The following is a 16965-nucleotide window of genomic DNA, read 5'->3' as shown; positions in this document are numbered from 1 at the left end:
GCTACTGTATAACTACTGTATAACAACATAACTACTGTATACTTAAGTATGACATAACTATACTTAAATATACTTAAATGCTGAAGTGTTGTTTAAATATGCTTAAAGTATAGATAAATGCTGAAAAATATGCTTTGAAATCAGCAATAATTCTGCTAACCATTTGCAGTACTACTGAATTTGCATTATAAAGTAGAAAAACCCTCTTATCTGATGTAATCAGGACTAGTAGTTGGTCAGTCAATTAAAAAAAGTCAGTTAACAAGGAAAATCATAAAATGTGTACATACCTTAAGAATTTTATTTTCACTTAAAACATATACATGTACATTCATTTACAAATTAGCAATTTTCATCTGTTTTGATAATGAAATATGATGTTCTGCAGCATAGTCCCTCCACATGGGATCTATACAGTTATATTAAAAGAGGCAACAAAGGAAATAAGCAAATCCTTGGCCATAATTATGAGAGCATCCTTGGACTAAGGCAGCGGTTTTCAACCGGGGTGCCGCAACAACATTCCAGGAGTGCCACGTAATTTGGGCTTAAGTTACTTAAACTTATTATTTTTTAAATTTATATGTTTATTTCATTATAAAAAGGTGTACAGTACCTTTTGTGGTGATCTATAATTGATGTTTACTTAGTACTTCTATATAAAGAATAGGGGTGCCGCAAAATAAAATAAATTACTTAGGGGTGCCATTATTAAAAAAAGGTTGAAAACCACTGGACTAAGGGGAAGTCCACACAGACTGGAGATGTGAAAATGTATTGCCAATTCACAAAGGGGATCAAAGGGTGACACAAGTAACTATAGACCAGTTAGTTTAACTTCTGTTCTAGGGAAAATAATGGAGTAACTGGTTAAAGAAGCAGTGTTGCAGGATTATCTAGACAAGACTGCATAATAATTCAGACACAGCATGGGTTTGTTAAGGGAAAGTCTTGTCTGACAAATTTGATTGGATACTATGATGTGGTTACAAGGAACTGGTTACGAAAATTTATTTTGTTTCTCAGAGCAAACTAAACATAATTACAATAATAAGCTTTCGGCTGGGAGGCAGCCTTCTTCAGATTGAATACATGAATGGCAGTTGGAATAGAGATGTGCACTGCCAGGATGGTGCATGAGGCGTGTGGTTAATTGTTTGTTGATGTTTGTGGCTGTGACATATGGTGGTGACGTGGCCAGCGTTTGTCTATGGATAGAATTACTGCCTCTGTGATGGGGTTAACTTGGCAACCACTGTTCCTGTTCAAAGAGGCATCCGAGCATTTTATATTTAACGATTCCAACCAGGTGCGCTTTAGGTAATGGTGGGACCTGTCCACAACCATGACATCGCGGTGTGGGTCGATGTCGTGGTGGGTTGTCCAGACATGCTCGGCGATAGCTGAGTGTTCTACATCTGCCAAACGGATCGCCCTTTTATGTTCTGAGAGACGTTTCTCGAGTCGACGTCCAGTCTCTCCAAAGTAGCAGCTGGTGCAGTCACGGCAAGAGATGCGATAGACCAAACCGCTCTGTAGAAGAGTGGGGACGGGTGTTTTTACGTTGGAGATAAGAGAACGCAGTTTCTTGCCTGGGAGTTGGATGCATTTTATCCCATATGATCTTAGGATTCTACCGATCTGTTGTGACAGGTTGGGGTTACGAACTGGTTGCAAAAAATAATTTTGATATCAAATACTTGCATTTCAGAAAAGGTTTTGATATGCTGCACATGGAAGACTACTGTACAAAGTGGAGCAGTACAGTATTAAGGGCAAGTTGCTACAATGAATAAAAGGCTGGTTGAGTGGAAGAAGACAGAGTGGTAATCAATGGATGCTGCTCTTTGTGGACTAATGTTATTAGTGGAGTCCCCCAGGGTTTTGTGTTGGGCCCCAGTGTTGTTTTGTATATTTATCAATGATATTGATGAAGGTATATGTTAATGTTAATGATAGTAATGGCAGTGTGCTACTACTTCATCTTGATCCTGTTGCAGTAGCACAGGTTCCAGAAAAGTTGGTTAACTTCTCAGCCCATCTGTTCTGCAGCATAGTCCCTCCACATGGAACTATGCTGCAGAACAGATGGGCTGAGAAAAAAGTGGCAACTGAAGTTTGACATTGACAAATGCAAAGTACTGCATATGGGTAGAAGTAACCCCAGAGAAAATTACCACCTGTGTGGTACTACACATAGGGTGGTAAAAAATTTCAATCTTTATCTTAAAAGAAAACACAAGACTACATAGATAATCATGAGTGAGTTTATTGTGAAATTAATGATGCCACAAAGAGAGTATCTTGGGAAAAGAGTGTTGTCTGATATTCTGGGAGCTGCCTGCCCCATTCTGTAACTCCCCCACCCCAAAGTCCCTATCTGTCCACCCATCTACTTGTAACAACTACTTCTGGTGGACAAATTTTAATGAAATTTTGGTTTTTTTTTCAGAAGAATTTGAGCCATCCAAAATTTCAGTCAAATCAGAAAAACAGAAATTCAACAAATGTTTTCTGGGTCATAAATTTCAAGTTTAATATAAATGGAAGCATGTTTAGGATGTTTGGCATTACTCAAAAGTTGTATTGATACCAAACTTTCAGCATATGTTCTGCTAGTTCCGGGAAAAGTTTCAGGATCAGTTCCACAGTTCCTCCAACTTCCCCCCCCCCCACAAATTTATATAGTTTGGGATTTGGGCATTACTCAAGAAAAAAGTCAGATCAACACCAAATAGCCATCACATATATAGTCGGACCTCTCTTTAACAAACTTCCACATAGCGAATTTTTTTGATTTCCCCCTGGTCATTACATCAAAACCACTTTCCGTATAACAAAGAAAATTTCCATATAATGAACTGATTTCGAGAGACCTGGGTATGCATTGTTTGCACCTCTGGCCTTTGCGCAATAGTTGATGCTGCAGAAAGCACGAATTAAGAGCTAAAAGCATTAAGAATTAATCCCTTTAGCTTTTAGGAATTAAAGCTAAAGAATTAATCCCTTTAGCTTTTAAGAGTAAAGGGATTAATTCTTAAGAGCATATATTAAGAGCTAAAACACTCCACAATTTAGTGGTGCCCGTAAAACAACCTTACAACTGCCTCTATTGTACCGAGAAATCACGCTGGTCAACTGCTATCTGTGTATCCACAGCCACTGACAAAGGTTAATTCATATTCCCGATGCAGACATTGGCTTTGGTCAACCTGTTTTCTACTGTAAGCCCCCTATTAGAGAATTAGGAGAGACTGATTTTCCTTTATCCCAATAATTCATCGGTTTTGCAGAAATTAGTCATCCACACTTCATTAAATTTCACCTGTCTCTGTTTACATGGTAGGTACAAGTGGTCCCTAAATCAGTTTTGTTTTAGCTGCTGGGCAAGAGGAAATCCTTGAGTGTAGTGGAAAAAGTGGAAGTGCTTAATAATGTAGATCAGAGCATTAAAAAAAAAATGGCTTAAAGATTTGGTATACCTGCCAGAGTGTGTCAACCATTCTGAAAAATCATATTTCAGTTCTCATATTGTTTGAGGAAATAGGACCCAGTTGGAAGCTAATGAAATTATACCTTTATGAAGATGTAGATGAAGCCATTTTTAAGTGTGTGAAGTTGATTCTAGACCAAAACATGCTGATATCAGGGCCATTAATAAAAGAAAAGGGTAATGGAGTACACGTCCTTTCTGGGGCCTAAAACATTCCAAGCCAGTTCTGGTTGGTTGGATAAATTTAAAAAGTGGCACGGCTTACTCGAAACAGTTATTTCTGATGAAAGTGGAGTTGTAATCAAAGAAGATTTCCATTGGAAAGAAATATCTTTGAAAAAATTATAGAGGACTATGAACCCAAAGACATTAACATTGATGAAACAGGTCTATTTTTTAAATGTTTGCCAAAAAGACACCGACTTTTAAAAGTGATAAATGTTTAGTTGGTAAAAATAGCAAGGAAAGAATTACAGTTTTGCTTGGTGCAAATATGGCTGGTAATTAAAAACTGAAGCTTTTGGTAGCACGAGATAGGCAAAAGTAAACAACCCTGATGTTTCAAAGGAAAAAATTCATTAGAGTTGGACTATAACTACAACAAAAAATCTTGGATGACAAGTGAAATTTTTGAAAAATAGAAAAATCATGTTGATTGTTGACAACTGCCCTGCCCACTTTCATTCAGTAATTTCAAAAAAAAACTTACGTGTGAAGCTTGTTTTCTTCCCTCTGAATACCTCATCTAAATTGCAGCCAATGAACCAAGGCACTATCAAGAATTTGAAAATGCACTACCAAAGGCACATGCTGAAAAAAATTATACTGCAAATAGAAACCAATCAACCTATAGATTCTGTTATAGATTTGCGGATGTGCATATCAGAGTTGGCAAAAGTAAAGAGTTAAGATGTGACAGAAACAATGATTAAGAATTGTTTCCCGAACGCCAATTAACAGCAATGAGAAGGTTGAATTACTGCAAGATATTGAGCAACCTTGGGAATCACTACAATCTAGAGGTTTGATCAGTGGAAAATTTGTTTTTGACAAACTTTTAGGAGTTGATAATGATGTCATAATAGCTGAATATCCAAGTGACTCCAACATTTGGAAAGTATTCAAAGAACTAGTGACAATATCGACGAGTTGGATGAAAATGAGGGCAACAAAGGCGATTTAAACCTTCCAAACATGAAATGTTGGCAGCATTTGAAACTTTGCATTGAGGCCTTCGGTGTGAAGAAAATGTGCCAGAAAATATATTTGAGTGTTTAAACAAATGTGAACATTTTTATGAACTATGTATAGTAAAGTCCAGTGCACAACAAAAAGTAACCAAATAAAGAAAATAATTTTTAAAAGTGTACTAATATATTATGCACATCATGTAAGTAGCCATTTCTTAATATGTACATATTAATAAATGAATTGTTTTGAAAATTCATTCACTGCCACTTATTTCTGATTTATTTCCCATCTTTTACTATATTTCTGAATGTTGAATTACAGTATTTTTTGTTGTTGAAAAGGTCATACTTCTTTATAATGAAATTTTTGTTTAACAAATTTTTTCAAGCAAGCGATCAATTTCGTTATATAGAGGTCCGACTGCATTTCATTGGTGCATGAGGGTTTTAGACTAAATTATGATTTCATACTCACTACAAATTTCAAAAATTACCCCAATCTTTTACAAAATTTCAAGACTTATTTAGAATATTTTTAGGGATCTTTATTAGATGACCTCTTTTGCTAATACCTTTCATATAACTGGATATCATTCCTTCAGTTGCTGATGCCTTGTTCACTATTAACTGTAATAATTTTGCTTCTAGTCTTTCACATGTTACTGTGGATGCAAAATACTTATTCAGCTTATACCGATACCTCAGACATCAAGTGGACCAATATGGTTGATTTTCTTTACTTTTACTGCTTACACAAACACTGAATTCCTTGTTCCTGTTTATGTTCTTAGCTTCAGACTTATAATCTTCTTTTGCATGCCTATCCCCTTCCAAGTAACTTTACTGGAGACTAATTTATATTTAGTGAAGAGATCTGGGTACTACAATTTATAATTATCTTGTGCAATCTTTCATTTGTCACTAAAGTCATTAGTTCTTTTAACATGCATCTTGGTCTATACATTAGACAATATCCTTTTTTTATATATATATATAAAAAAGCATGGTAGATTCCAAAGTAACTTCCATGAACATTTTCCATTTGGCATTTATATCTGTTAAAATTAATAGACATAAATCTAAGTTTTTTCCAATGGGATCACAGAAACAAAAAACCAAAAACCCCCTTCTCTTTTCCTTTCACAATAATTATTTATTCTAAAAAACACACATTAAATTCTGTGGGACTAGTCTTAACATGATCACTGTTGTCAGTGGTTCCTTTAAACAGGTTATAGATATGAAAACTTGGATTCATTGAACTCTAATGGATTGAATTGGTTGGGTTACTTGGAAAAACATAAGGCTATAAAATCATCAGTATATCATGTTCATCAACTGCACATATTCTATGGTTGGTTTGCTTGTTTTGTTGTAGTAGTAGTCATAGTGGCATGTGATGCAAGAAAGCAAGTGTCATGAGCTTATGCAGCATCAGCCAAAAAAAAAAATAAATAAAAATAACACCATTCCCTTCAAATGCCTGTCCAGTTCCTCCTTAAATTTATTCAACCTATCAACTTACACAACGACAGATGGAAGTTTGTTCCAGCAATTAACCACCCACTGGCTAAAGGCAAATTTCCGCACATCTGTCTTTCCTTAATTTGAATTTATGCCCCCTTATATTCGTAATCTGAACAAGTGGAAGAATCCCATCAGAATTCAGCGTGCTCAACCCATTCAATTTTACAGATCACAACGCAGGTGCCTAGTCTCCAGCCACTGCAATGTGCAGAACTAGCCTCTCTTGGTAAGAGGATCCCTTCATTCCCCTCACTAATCTTGTTGCCCTTCTCTGTACATGTTCAAGCAAATCTACATCCTTCCTAAAATGAGGCCTCCAGACATGCACGCAGTACTCAAGGCATGGCCTGACCGTTGCCTTATACAGTCACCTCACACAATCACCTCCTTTTCCCTGCTAGCAAAATTCCTATATATCATTGACAAAACCCCATGACCTGCTCTGGCAGCCTGTCTGCATTGCTCAGAAAACTTCATATCTGATTGCACAATTACTCCCAGGTTTTTTTCATTTTCTACCACCTTAAGTGTAGTACCACACAGTTGGTACTTTTCTCTCGGGTTACTTCTACTCCTTTGCCCCACTGGAGAAGTACCTGGAGATTGGCATTTAAGGAATTGATAGCAGATATTCGAGAAGTTGAAGCTGATTGAGCAGAGCAACGTTTCTCAAAATGGAAAGGGGAATGCAATGTGCACTTCTACCCATATGCAGTACTTTGCATTTGTCAAGGTTAAACTTCAGTTGCCACTTCTTAGCCCATCTGCCCAAATTATCTACATCCTGTTGCAGTAGCACACTGCCATTTCTGTCATTAACAACCCTGCCAACCTTTGTATCATCTGCAAACTTCGACACTAAGCCTTCATCAATATCACTGATAAATATACAAAACACAGTGGACCCAACACCAAACCCTGTGGGACTCCACTAATAACAGTAGTCCACGAAGAGCAGCACCCATTGATTACCACCCTTTGTCTTCTCCCACTCAACCATCCTTTTATCCATTGTAGCAACTTAGCCTTAATACCATTCTGCTCCAATTTGTACAATTGTAACATGGAAGACCCAAATTTCTCAGGGAAGAAACCATAAAATCTTTGTCATAGACAGACTGTCTATACATTAGAATGGCCTGTACTTCATCAGGAATCAAATACAGATGCAACTACATTTTAACACTGCGAAGGAAGAGTGACCATGACCAATGTGCTGGTTGTGAGGGATCCTATCAATAGGAAACAAGTCTGTAATGTTGAATTAAGAAAAGACAGATGTAGAATAGATGTGCAGAAATTTTCCTTTAGCCAGCAGGTGGTTAATTGCTGGAACAAACTTCCATCTGTCGTTGTGAAAGTTGATAGGTTAAATAAATTTGAGGAGGAACTGGACAGGCATTTGGAGGGAATGGTGATTTTTTTTTTTTTTTTGGCTGATGCTGCATAAGCTCATACACTTGCTTTCTTGCATCACATGCCACTACTACTACTACTAAAAGCAAGGTCGTGTTAGAAAAAAAAAAGCCTTGTGCATCGGGAACCATATCAATAATAAAATTATTTGACACAATAGGCTGAACTTTATTAAAATAAGTATACAAAAATAAGTCAAGAAAAAAAAGCAATAAAAATACAGAGTAAAATAAATTGCCTTAGAACAAGAGAGGATAAAATAAGTTAAAATCATAAACATAAATAAAAAGCTTTCAAGGTGGGATGCTTTTTTGTCAACTGATAGTTAACAAATTTTATCCTCCTATGTTCAAGAGAGGCTTGTTTATTTTTCTGATTTTAATTCATTTTATTCTCTCCTACGTTACATGATTTTAGCTTAGTCAGTTCTGCTATAACGCAATACACATGTTCCTAAAAATCTCTGTGTTATGGTATTTTGTGCATTAAAAACAACAGGGCTTATGTGAAAAAAAAAAAAAAAATAGGGCTAGGGGCAGAGCACTCAAAAGAAAGGGAAAAAAAAAAAAAATTAAAAAAAATATCAGTCTTAAGTAAAACACTAAAAAAAGTTAGAAACCCAATAAAATTGCTAACACAAGTGTAAACATCTTACATTTCTAATAAATAAATAAATATTACAGTAACTACAGCATTTTACCTTGGCAAGATACCCTGCATTGGTCAGAGACTATGTATGCTTATGTCCATAGCTTAATTAATACTGTAATATATGCATACTAATTGATATTTCTGTTTATTGATTTTTTTTTTTAATTGTAGAATTAAAAAAAAAAAAAAAAAAAGCAATCAATTATGACAAACAAGACACGCACAAATTGCACAAGTGAGAAATGAAGTAACAAGTTTACGGAGCTTAAAAAATAGGAATGAAAAGAAGATTCTGAAAATTTATTTAAGTTTTTTATATGACTGAAGATTTCATGGAAGGGAAAATCACATTTCACCATAATGACATTAAAACCCACAGAATTCCAGCTATCGGTATTATTGCAAATGCAATAAGATCAAGTTTACTACCCGTTTATAATAGATTGAACTAACTGAAAGCCCAATAAACCGGGAACTGCAAACTGTTTTTATTGTTTTATGGTAGTGGCCCTAGAAATGTGCTCCTCTGCTCACGCTATCATGCCTCACGAAATTTCTGTTCGAACAGAAAAATGTGAGCTCCTGAAAACACGAGTCGGCCTACAATATCAAGTGTTATCTTGTGAATACAGTGAATGACAACAATGTGTCTTTGACCAATACAACTACAGTAAATGGGAAATATAACTCTCACACATTTGACATTTGTAAGTTTTGTAAACTTGTATGTATTGCTGCACAGGTTGCTATTAGCATTAGTAGAGGCATATGATGCAAGAAAGCAAGCTTATTCAGCATCAGCCAAAAAAAAAAAAAAAAAAAAAAACCCTCTCCCATTTCACCCCTCCGTTCGTTCGAAATACCTGTCCAGTTGAGCTTTAAATTTGTTTAGGCTATCAACTTCAACAACAAGTGATGGAAGTCGGTTCCACCAACCAACCACCCGCTGGCCAAAGGCAAATTTCCGCACATCTATCCGACATCCGTCCTTCCTCAATTTGAATTTATGCCCTCTGAGGTGATTATTCTGAGAAAGATGAAGAATCCCATTGGCATTGAGCATGCTCAAACCATTCAAAGCCTTATACATCTCTATCAGATCACTATGCTGAGATTACGTGCTGGGTTTTGCGTTTACCTGGTGTTACTCGCAAACAAAATTGCGAATGAGCCAACTCGAAAATCGCATTATATTCGCATTGTTCCCTAATATATCAATTGTATTGGAGCAAATTCGCATTGCAAAAATACACACTATAGTAGAACTAACTGTATTTTACTCCGTGGATTTTTATCACTTTTAGTATATTGTTTGTTCTTCTTGACTTATGTTTAATTTAATTTTATTTATTTTAATAATGTTCAGCTGTTTGTGTCAAGTAATTTTATTATTGAGTTAGCTCATGTTTCCAGATGTATACACCACGATGAGAGATGTTGCTTTCAGAGCAATACTAGCCATCAACTGTATATAATTTAAGTTGGGAATGTTAAATTTTCTCCTCAAACTCAGCTTTCTGAATTGGAAAATACTCTACACATAAAGGACTGTGTTCTTTTATAATTATTTTAGTTTTTTCTACCTTTATCTTACAGTTTATTTATTTGGAATAAAAATAAAAAGGTACATAATCATCTTCATGGCTGCATCTTATAGCTCACTCTATGATATTCTTACTTTGAACTTCAAAGCACACTGTTGAGACTTACTCATATATAAATATTCTTATGTTACTGCCATATAAAAACATATAATTTGCTGTTAAATAATCTTATAGAAGTTATGGGTTTTTTGAGGAAGTTTTTTTTTGTCAATTTTTTGCATCCTAAAAAGAAGAAGTATAATATGATATCTCTTGTACCAGTAGCGAATGTGCGACTGAAAAGTTTGCAGAAATAGACACTTAGCTGCATGATTTAAAGTTGTTTATTGCTTCTAGGGCACATACAGACTGACAATCTTTAATTACTATGATACATAAAAATCTAGCAAAAAATTAATAATTAATTGTAATGTATGAAATACCCAAAACAAATAAAGACATTTTGTAAAACTACCCTAGTCCATTTCAGTGGTAATAATAACTAAGTTATATTAAAAAACAGGTCAGATTAAGAGAGTAATCCAAGAACTTCTATAACACTAACAATTAACTATATTTAAAAGATTTTTCACTACTCACATTTAATTTGTAACCCATGGATTCAAAATAGATAGATGTTGCAGAAATACGTTTCTGATCGCTCATATAACCATGAGTGAGACTGAAAATAAATAGATGTGAAATAACTTTTTTTCCCCCAGATGATTAAATACAGTGTATAAAAACAGTATTTTTTTTTTTTCTTTTTTATGAAACCTCCAAGCACAAAGTATTAGAAACTATAGTACTTAGTACTGTGCATGGGTTAAATTTTTATACCAAATCATGCTGACTTTGAATCAAAAGTGATCTAAACACTATTCTTATTAAATTTTAGCACAAAAAGATATATTACCTTCATGCAACATTCAGATAAGTAAGTTAAAGACAAATTAATGCTGTGCCATTTGTACACAATTAGGCATATGTGTGACATATTTGATTAATAATACAAATGAATACAACACACAAGATCTTTAAAAATTTCATTTTGTACAACACACAATAAATTTAACTTATATCTAATGGGTGTCCAACTTTTCTGCCATAATGAAGACACTTAATTTGCTCAATCCTACAATGTTTTCAATTATTATTTAATGTATATTATCAACACTATTCTATATAATAATTTTAATTCAGAATAGTTACTGCAAACATACCTTAAAGGGACTATCTATAATAGCTAATACCTATATTTTCCTGGGCATACACAACCTGAAATAACTGCAGAATCACTGTATATTATATTTTCCAATTTCTTCATCAATTCTAGCCGTAAAATATCTCTTAATACATTGAATTCTGATGTTTCTTTAGAAGTGGTCTTAAGTTTATTGTAATGTACATCTCAGCTCACTAGTCCATTAATTAATTTACTTGTCTTCCCTCCATTCCAAACATATGCTTTCTTTTTTTTTTGGAAATATCTGAATCATTGCAGAGAATAAAGCAATAAATCATTGCTTTATTCTCTGCAATTTTTCATTCATGTTGTTTTTTTTTAAATTATAAACATCAGTATTCTCATCCACTAAATATTTCCTGGCATATCAAAGCACACAAAATTGCCTGTATTCTCATCTATATTGATAAATAAACAAATCTTGTTTAACTGACGATGAAACATTGAAGTGCAACAGTCTTTTCAGAATCAACTTTAGTTCCATTTAATTTTAATGCCCGACCACTAACATTGTTTGGATACCCTTTTGTAATGTTTGATTTAAACTGCTGGTGTGAAATATTTAGCTTCTAAACAAATTCTTCACAGTTACATTACTTCATGGTTACCCATCATTCCTGCACTTCTTTTTTGTTTTCCTCTGTACATGAAAACAAGAAACATTTATTAATGTCATCTGAGAATTTTAAAATTTTGTCATCTAACATTGATAAATGCTTTCAGATACATTCAACCACAAAATAATGTTTCAGAATTAATGAACATTCCAGTTTTTTCTCTAATGGTTGCACCAATGAATATTTGCTTTCTCTTCTCCCTTTTTTTTTTTTTTTTTTTTTTATGTAGAAACAATAAAAAAATTTGTTGAAAGATGGTGTGAAAAAATTTTTGAACTCCCTAAACGATTAGGGATATCAGCCAGGTTATAACACTAGATATCTAATAATAATAATAATAAGAGCAAAGGATGCAAGGAGGAATTAACCATACATGCAGCAGTTATGGAGCAAGCCTACAAGGAGCACCGCAACCTATACAAGGCATTATCAATTACCACAAGGCCTTCGAATCCGCACTTCATAGCTGGTTAATAGAGACCCTGAAGATTTACAAGGTCAATCCAATAGGGACAAACTTCCTAGGAGCAACAATGGTGAAATGGAGTACCACCATTAAGGCCGAGAACATCACAACCAGGCCAATCACCGTTAGAAGAGGAATCTTTCAGGGAGATGCTCTGAGCCAACTGTGGTTCTGTCTAGCACTCAATCCGCTATCCACCATGCTTAATGGCAGCAAGTATGGATATAATCTCAAAGAAGGAAGAAAGAACCTGTACACCCCCACCAACCTGATGTACATGGATGACATCAAGCTCTATGAGGCAACCGAGAAGCAACTCCAGCAACTACTCCGGATCACAGAAGAATTCAGCAAGGACATCAGGATGGAATCTGGTAGTAGTAGTAGTAGTGGCATGTGATGCAAGAAAGCATGTTTATGAGCTTATGCAGCATCAGCCAAAAAAAAAAAAAATATATCACCATTCCCTCCAAATGCCCGTCCAGTTCCTCCTTAAATTTATTTAACTTATCAACTTCCACGACAGATGGAAGTTTGTTCCAGTAATTAACCACCCGCTGGCTAAAGGCAAATTTCCGCACATCTATTCTACATCCGTCTTTTCTTAATTCGAATTTATGCCCCCTTAGGTTCGTAATCTGAACAAGTGGAAGGATCCCATCAGAATTCATTGAATTTTGATGGGATCCTTCCACTGAATTGAATTCAGAATTCAACCCATTCAAGGCCTTATTACTTCAATCAGACCACCGCACAGGTGCCTAGTCTCCAGCCACTGCAATTTGCAGAACTTAAGCCTCTCTTGGTAAGAGGATCCCTTCATTCCCCTCACCAATCTTGTTGCCCTTCTCTGTACACGCTCAAGTAAATCTACATCCTTCCTAAAATGAGGCCTCCAGACCTGTATGCAGTACTCAAGGCGTGGCCTGACCTGACCATTGCCTTATACAGAGGGATAATCACCTCCTTTTCCCTAGACAAATGCAAAGACCCACACACTGCACCAGGGAAAATTAGTTGGCCGAAACTACCAGCTGCTGACTGGTAAAGAGATCGAAGCTATGACAGAAGGAGAGACCTACAAATACCTAGGGATGATGCAGGCTCAGCAGTTAGAGCACAAGGAAATCAAGAAGTGCCTGACTGAAAAACATCATCAGAGACTCAGAAGCCTGCTGAAAGCAAAATTGAACGGAGGGAACACAGTTAAAGCCATAAACACCTATGCAGCTCCAGTACTAACATACACCTTCGGGGTCACAGATTGGACTAACACCGAGCTAGAATACCTCCACCCACCGAGATGGCACAAGAAACAAAGTCAGAAAGATGGGCAAAGAAGACACTCCATGGCAGACACAATGACCTCCACCAAGATCATATCGATAACATTGCATGGCTCACAAGAGGGACAAATGACTTCCATCAAGATCATATCGATAACATTGCATGGCTCACAAGAGGGACACTCTTTCCCAAAACTGAAGGATTCATGCTGGCCATCCAAGACCAAGTAATCAACAACAGAAACAATAGAAAATACATTGCAAAGGAGCCCGGAATGTACCATGTTGACGATGCCACCTGGCCTCAGAAACAATCCAACACATCACTGCGGGTTGCAAGGTGATCACCCAGACGTGTCAACCACCGGTATGGTGCCAAAGACTCTACATAGCAGCCTAGCAGTAATATGTCTCCCAGAGAACACCTACAAGGAACTCCAGAAAGTCGCAATCCCGAACACCTGTAGGATAGTCAGAGATTTCCTCGACCAACAGTAACGTCAGATATTACAACCACCATGTGTACTTGGTAGCAGTACCCGTCATGGAGTGGAATCCCCCAATCAGGGAGAAATAATATAAGAGCAACAACAATAATAATAATAGCACTCTAAGTGCTACAGTTTCTATGTCATACAGAAACAATTTTTTAAACCAATCATCAAATAAAAAGCATTTAAGCAGTGGGATTTGATGCATAGTATATTGACATTAGTTTGCATTTAAAGTCCCCTGATGTAATGACAACTCATTCTGTAACCACATTAAAATTTGGGGCTACTTTCACTTCTTTTGAAATGAAGGTTTTATTTGGCACCTTTTTTTTTTTATTATTATTTTTATGATGAAAAAAGGTGTCAAATAGAACAAAAAGGTGCCATTGGTGTTAAACAAATTGTATAACAAATGGTTATATGGGCCAAATTGTTTTGGACTGCATTCCTTTTCATGAATATAGTCTTCAAGTTAGAAATTTCCATTGCTGTGTCACAATTTCCTAACTCCCTAGTCAACTTCACATGGTATTATTAAGAGTAAGTTGCTACAATGGATAAAAGGATGGTCGAGTGGGAGAAGACAGACTGTGGTAATCAATGGGTGCTGCTCTTCGTGGACTACTGTTATTAGCGGAGTCCCACAGGGTTCAGTGTTGGGGTCCACTGTTGTTTTGTATATACAGGGTGTTTCAGTTAAACGTTTCAGAACTTCTAAGAGGGGTAGGGTACATCCTGACAACTCGAAATCATATAGCAATGTGGGGTCGGAAATGCTTTCCTGAAGCGGTGTTGTACACAGAAGCACCATAAAGAAAAGAGACCGTAAGTGAGAAATCGTTTTAATAATACATGAAAAGAAGCAAAAGGTACATGGATTAAAGTAAGTGTTCGAAGTTTCTTCCACAGGCTACAATGCACGCCTCACATCTCCGACGCATGGACATCCGAACATTCTGGAATACTCCAGGCAAATTTCGAATTTCTTCGGCAGCTACTGTGATTCTTGCAACCAGCTCCTCAGCATTGTCAACAGGGGTGTCATAAACTAGCGATTTCATATGACCCCAGAAATAAAAATCAAGACACGATAGGTCGGGTGACCGAGCAGGCCAACGCACGGGACCACCACGTCCGATCCACTGTTGACCAAATGTGACATCCAGGTAGTTACGAACATCTCCGCTATAATGGGCAGGGGCTCCATCGTGTTGGAACCACATTGTCTGTTGCGTCGATGCAGAAATCTGTTCATCTCTCAAAAGTTGTGGCAATACTTGCTGCAGAAAGATCAAGTAGATAGGTCCGGTTAGACGACACGGTAACAGGTAAGGTCCGATGAGGTGATCTCCCATAATACCGGCCCATACATTGACCGAAAATCGAATCTGTGCTGCACGACGACTTCTGTGTACAATACCGCTTCAGGAAAGCATTTCCGACCCCACATTGCTATATGATTTCGAGTTGTCAGGAGGTACCCTACCCCTTTTAGAAGTTCTGAAACGTTTAACTGAAACACCCTGTATATCAATGATATTGATGAAGGTATGTTAGGCTTAGTGTCGAAGTTTGCAGATGATACAAAGGTTGGCAGGGTTGTTAATGACAGTAAAAACAGTATGCTACTCCAATAGGATCTAGATAATTTGGGCAGATGGGCTAAGAAGTGGCAACTGAAGTTTAACCTTGACAAATGCAAAGTACTGCATATGGGTAGAAGTAACCTGAGAGAAAAGTACCAACTGTGTGGTACTACACTTAAGGTGGTAGAAAATGAAAGACCTGGGAGTAATTGTGCAGTCAGATATGAAGTTTTCTGAGCAATGCAGACAGGCTGCCAGGCAGGTCATGGGGTTTTGTCAATGATATATAGGAATTTTGCTAGCAGGGAAAAGGAGGTGATTGTGTGAGGTGTCTGTATAAGGCAATGGTCAGGCCATGCCTTGAGTACTGCGTGCATGTCTGGAGGCCTCATTTTAGGAAGGATGTAGATTTGCTTGAACGTGTACAGAGAAGGGCAACAAGATTGGTGAGGGGAATGAAGGGATCCTCTTACCAAGAGAAGCTTAAGTTCTGCACATTGCAGTGGATGGAGACTAGGCACCTGCACGGTGATCTGATTGAGGTGTATAAGGCCTTGAACGGGTTCAGCACGCTGAATTCTGATGAGATTCTTCCACTTGTTCAGATTACGAATATAAGGGGGCATAAATTCAAATTAAGGAAAGACAGGTGTAGAACAGATATGCAGAAATTTGCCTTTAGCCAGTGGGTGGTTAATTGCTGGAACAAACTTCCACATGTCGTTGTGTAAGTTGATAGGTTAAATAAATTTAAGGAGGAACTGGACAAACATTTAGAGGGAATGGTTGTGTGAAATTTTTTTTTTTTTTGGCTGATGCTGCATAAGCTCATACACTTGCTTTCTTGCATCACATGCAACAACTACTACTACTACTACATTTATAAAGTTTCAGAACTAGCCCTTAATTGAAAACTGAGTTCATCAATGCTGCCAGTAGGTATTTCACCTTCACTGGTTTTGGAACTTTGTAAATCAGTGTTTCATCCTTAAAACTGTTATGTTAAGAGGTGCATTATTATAAAGTTTGAAAATTTGTAATTTTTCAATTCCACAGCACATATAGTATTAGCATTAGTAGAAGCATAGATGCAAGAAGCAAGCTTATGCAGCATCAGCCAAAAAACCCTCTCATTTCACCCCTCCATTCGTTCCAAATGCCTGACCAGCTCAGCCTGAAATTTATTTAGGCTATCAACTTCCACAACAAAAGATGGAAGTCTGTTCCATCAATCAACCACCCGCTGGCTAAAGGCAAATTTCCACACATCTATTCTACAACTGTCTTTCCTCAATTTGAATCTATGCCACCTCAGGTTCTTAATCTGAGCAAGAGGAAGAATCCCATCAGCATTCAAAGTTTATCATCAGTAATGAAACAGTATTGAAAACATGAAGTACAGTAATCCAG

General features: G+C 36.6%; 1 protein-coding gene across 1 annotated transcript in view; it reads right to left on the bottom strand.

The window, feature by feature from the left end:
- Positions 1–16965, bottom strand: part of LOC150075187 (serine hydroxymethyltransferase, mitochondrial-like) — a 140339-nt gene that overhangs the window by 55031 nt on the left and 68343 nt on the right. The window contains exon 5 of the mRNA XM_090389091.1: positions 10461–10542. Within this exon, the coding sequence (XP_090245217.1) occupies positions 10461–10542 (82 nt within the window). The remainder of the gene's footprint in view (positions 1–10460; positions 10543–16965) is intronic.

The sequence above is a fragment of the Mastigoproctus giganteus genome, chromosome 14 (assembly GCF_048544385.1).
Source record: "Mastigoproctus giganteus isolate SK-2022 chromosome 14, ASM4854438v1, whole genome shotgun sequence".
Taxonomy (NCBI): Eukaryota; Metazoa; Arthropoda; class Arachnida; order Uropygi; family Thelyphonidae; genus Mastigoproctus; species Mastigoproctus giganteus.
The sequence above is the reverse complement of the archived record's forward strand: the minus strand, read 5'-3'. Positions and strand labels throughout refer to the sequence as shown.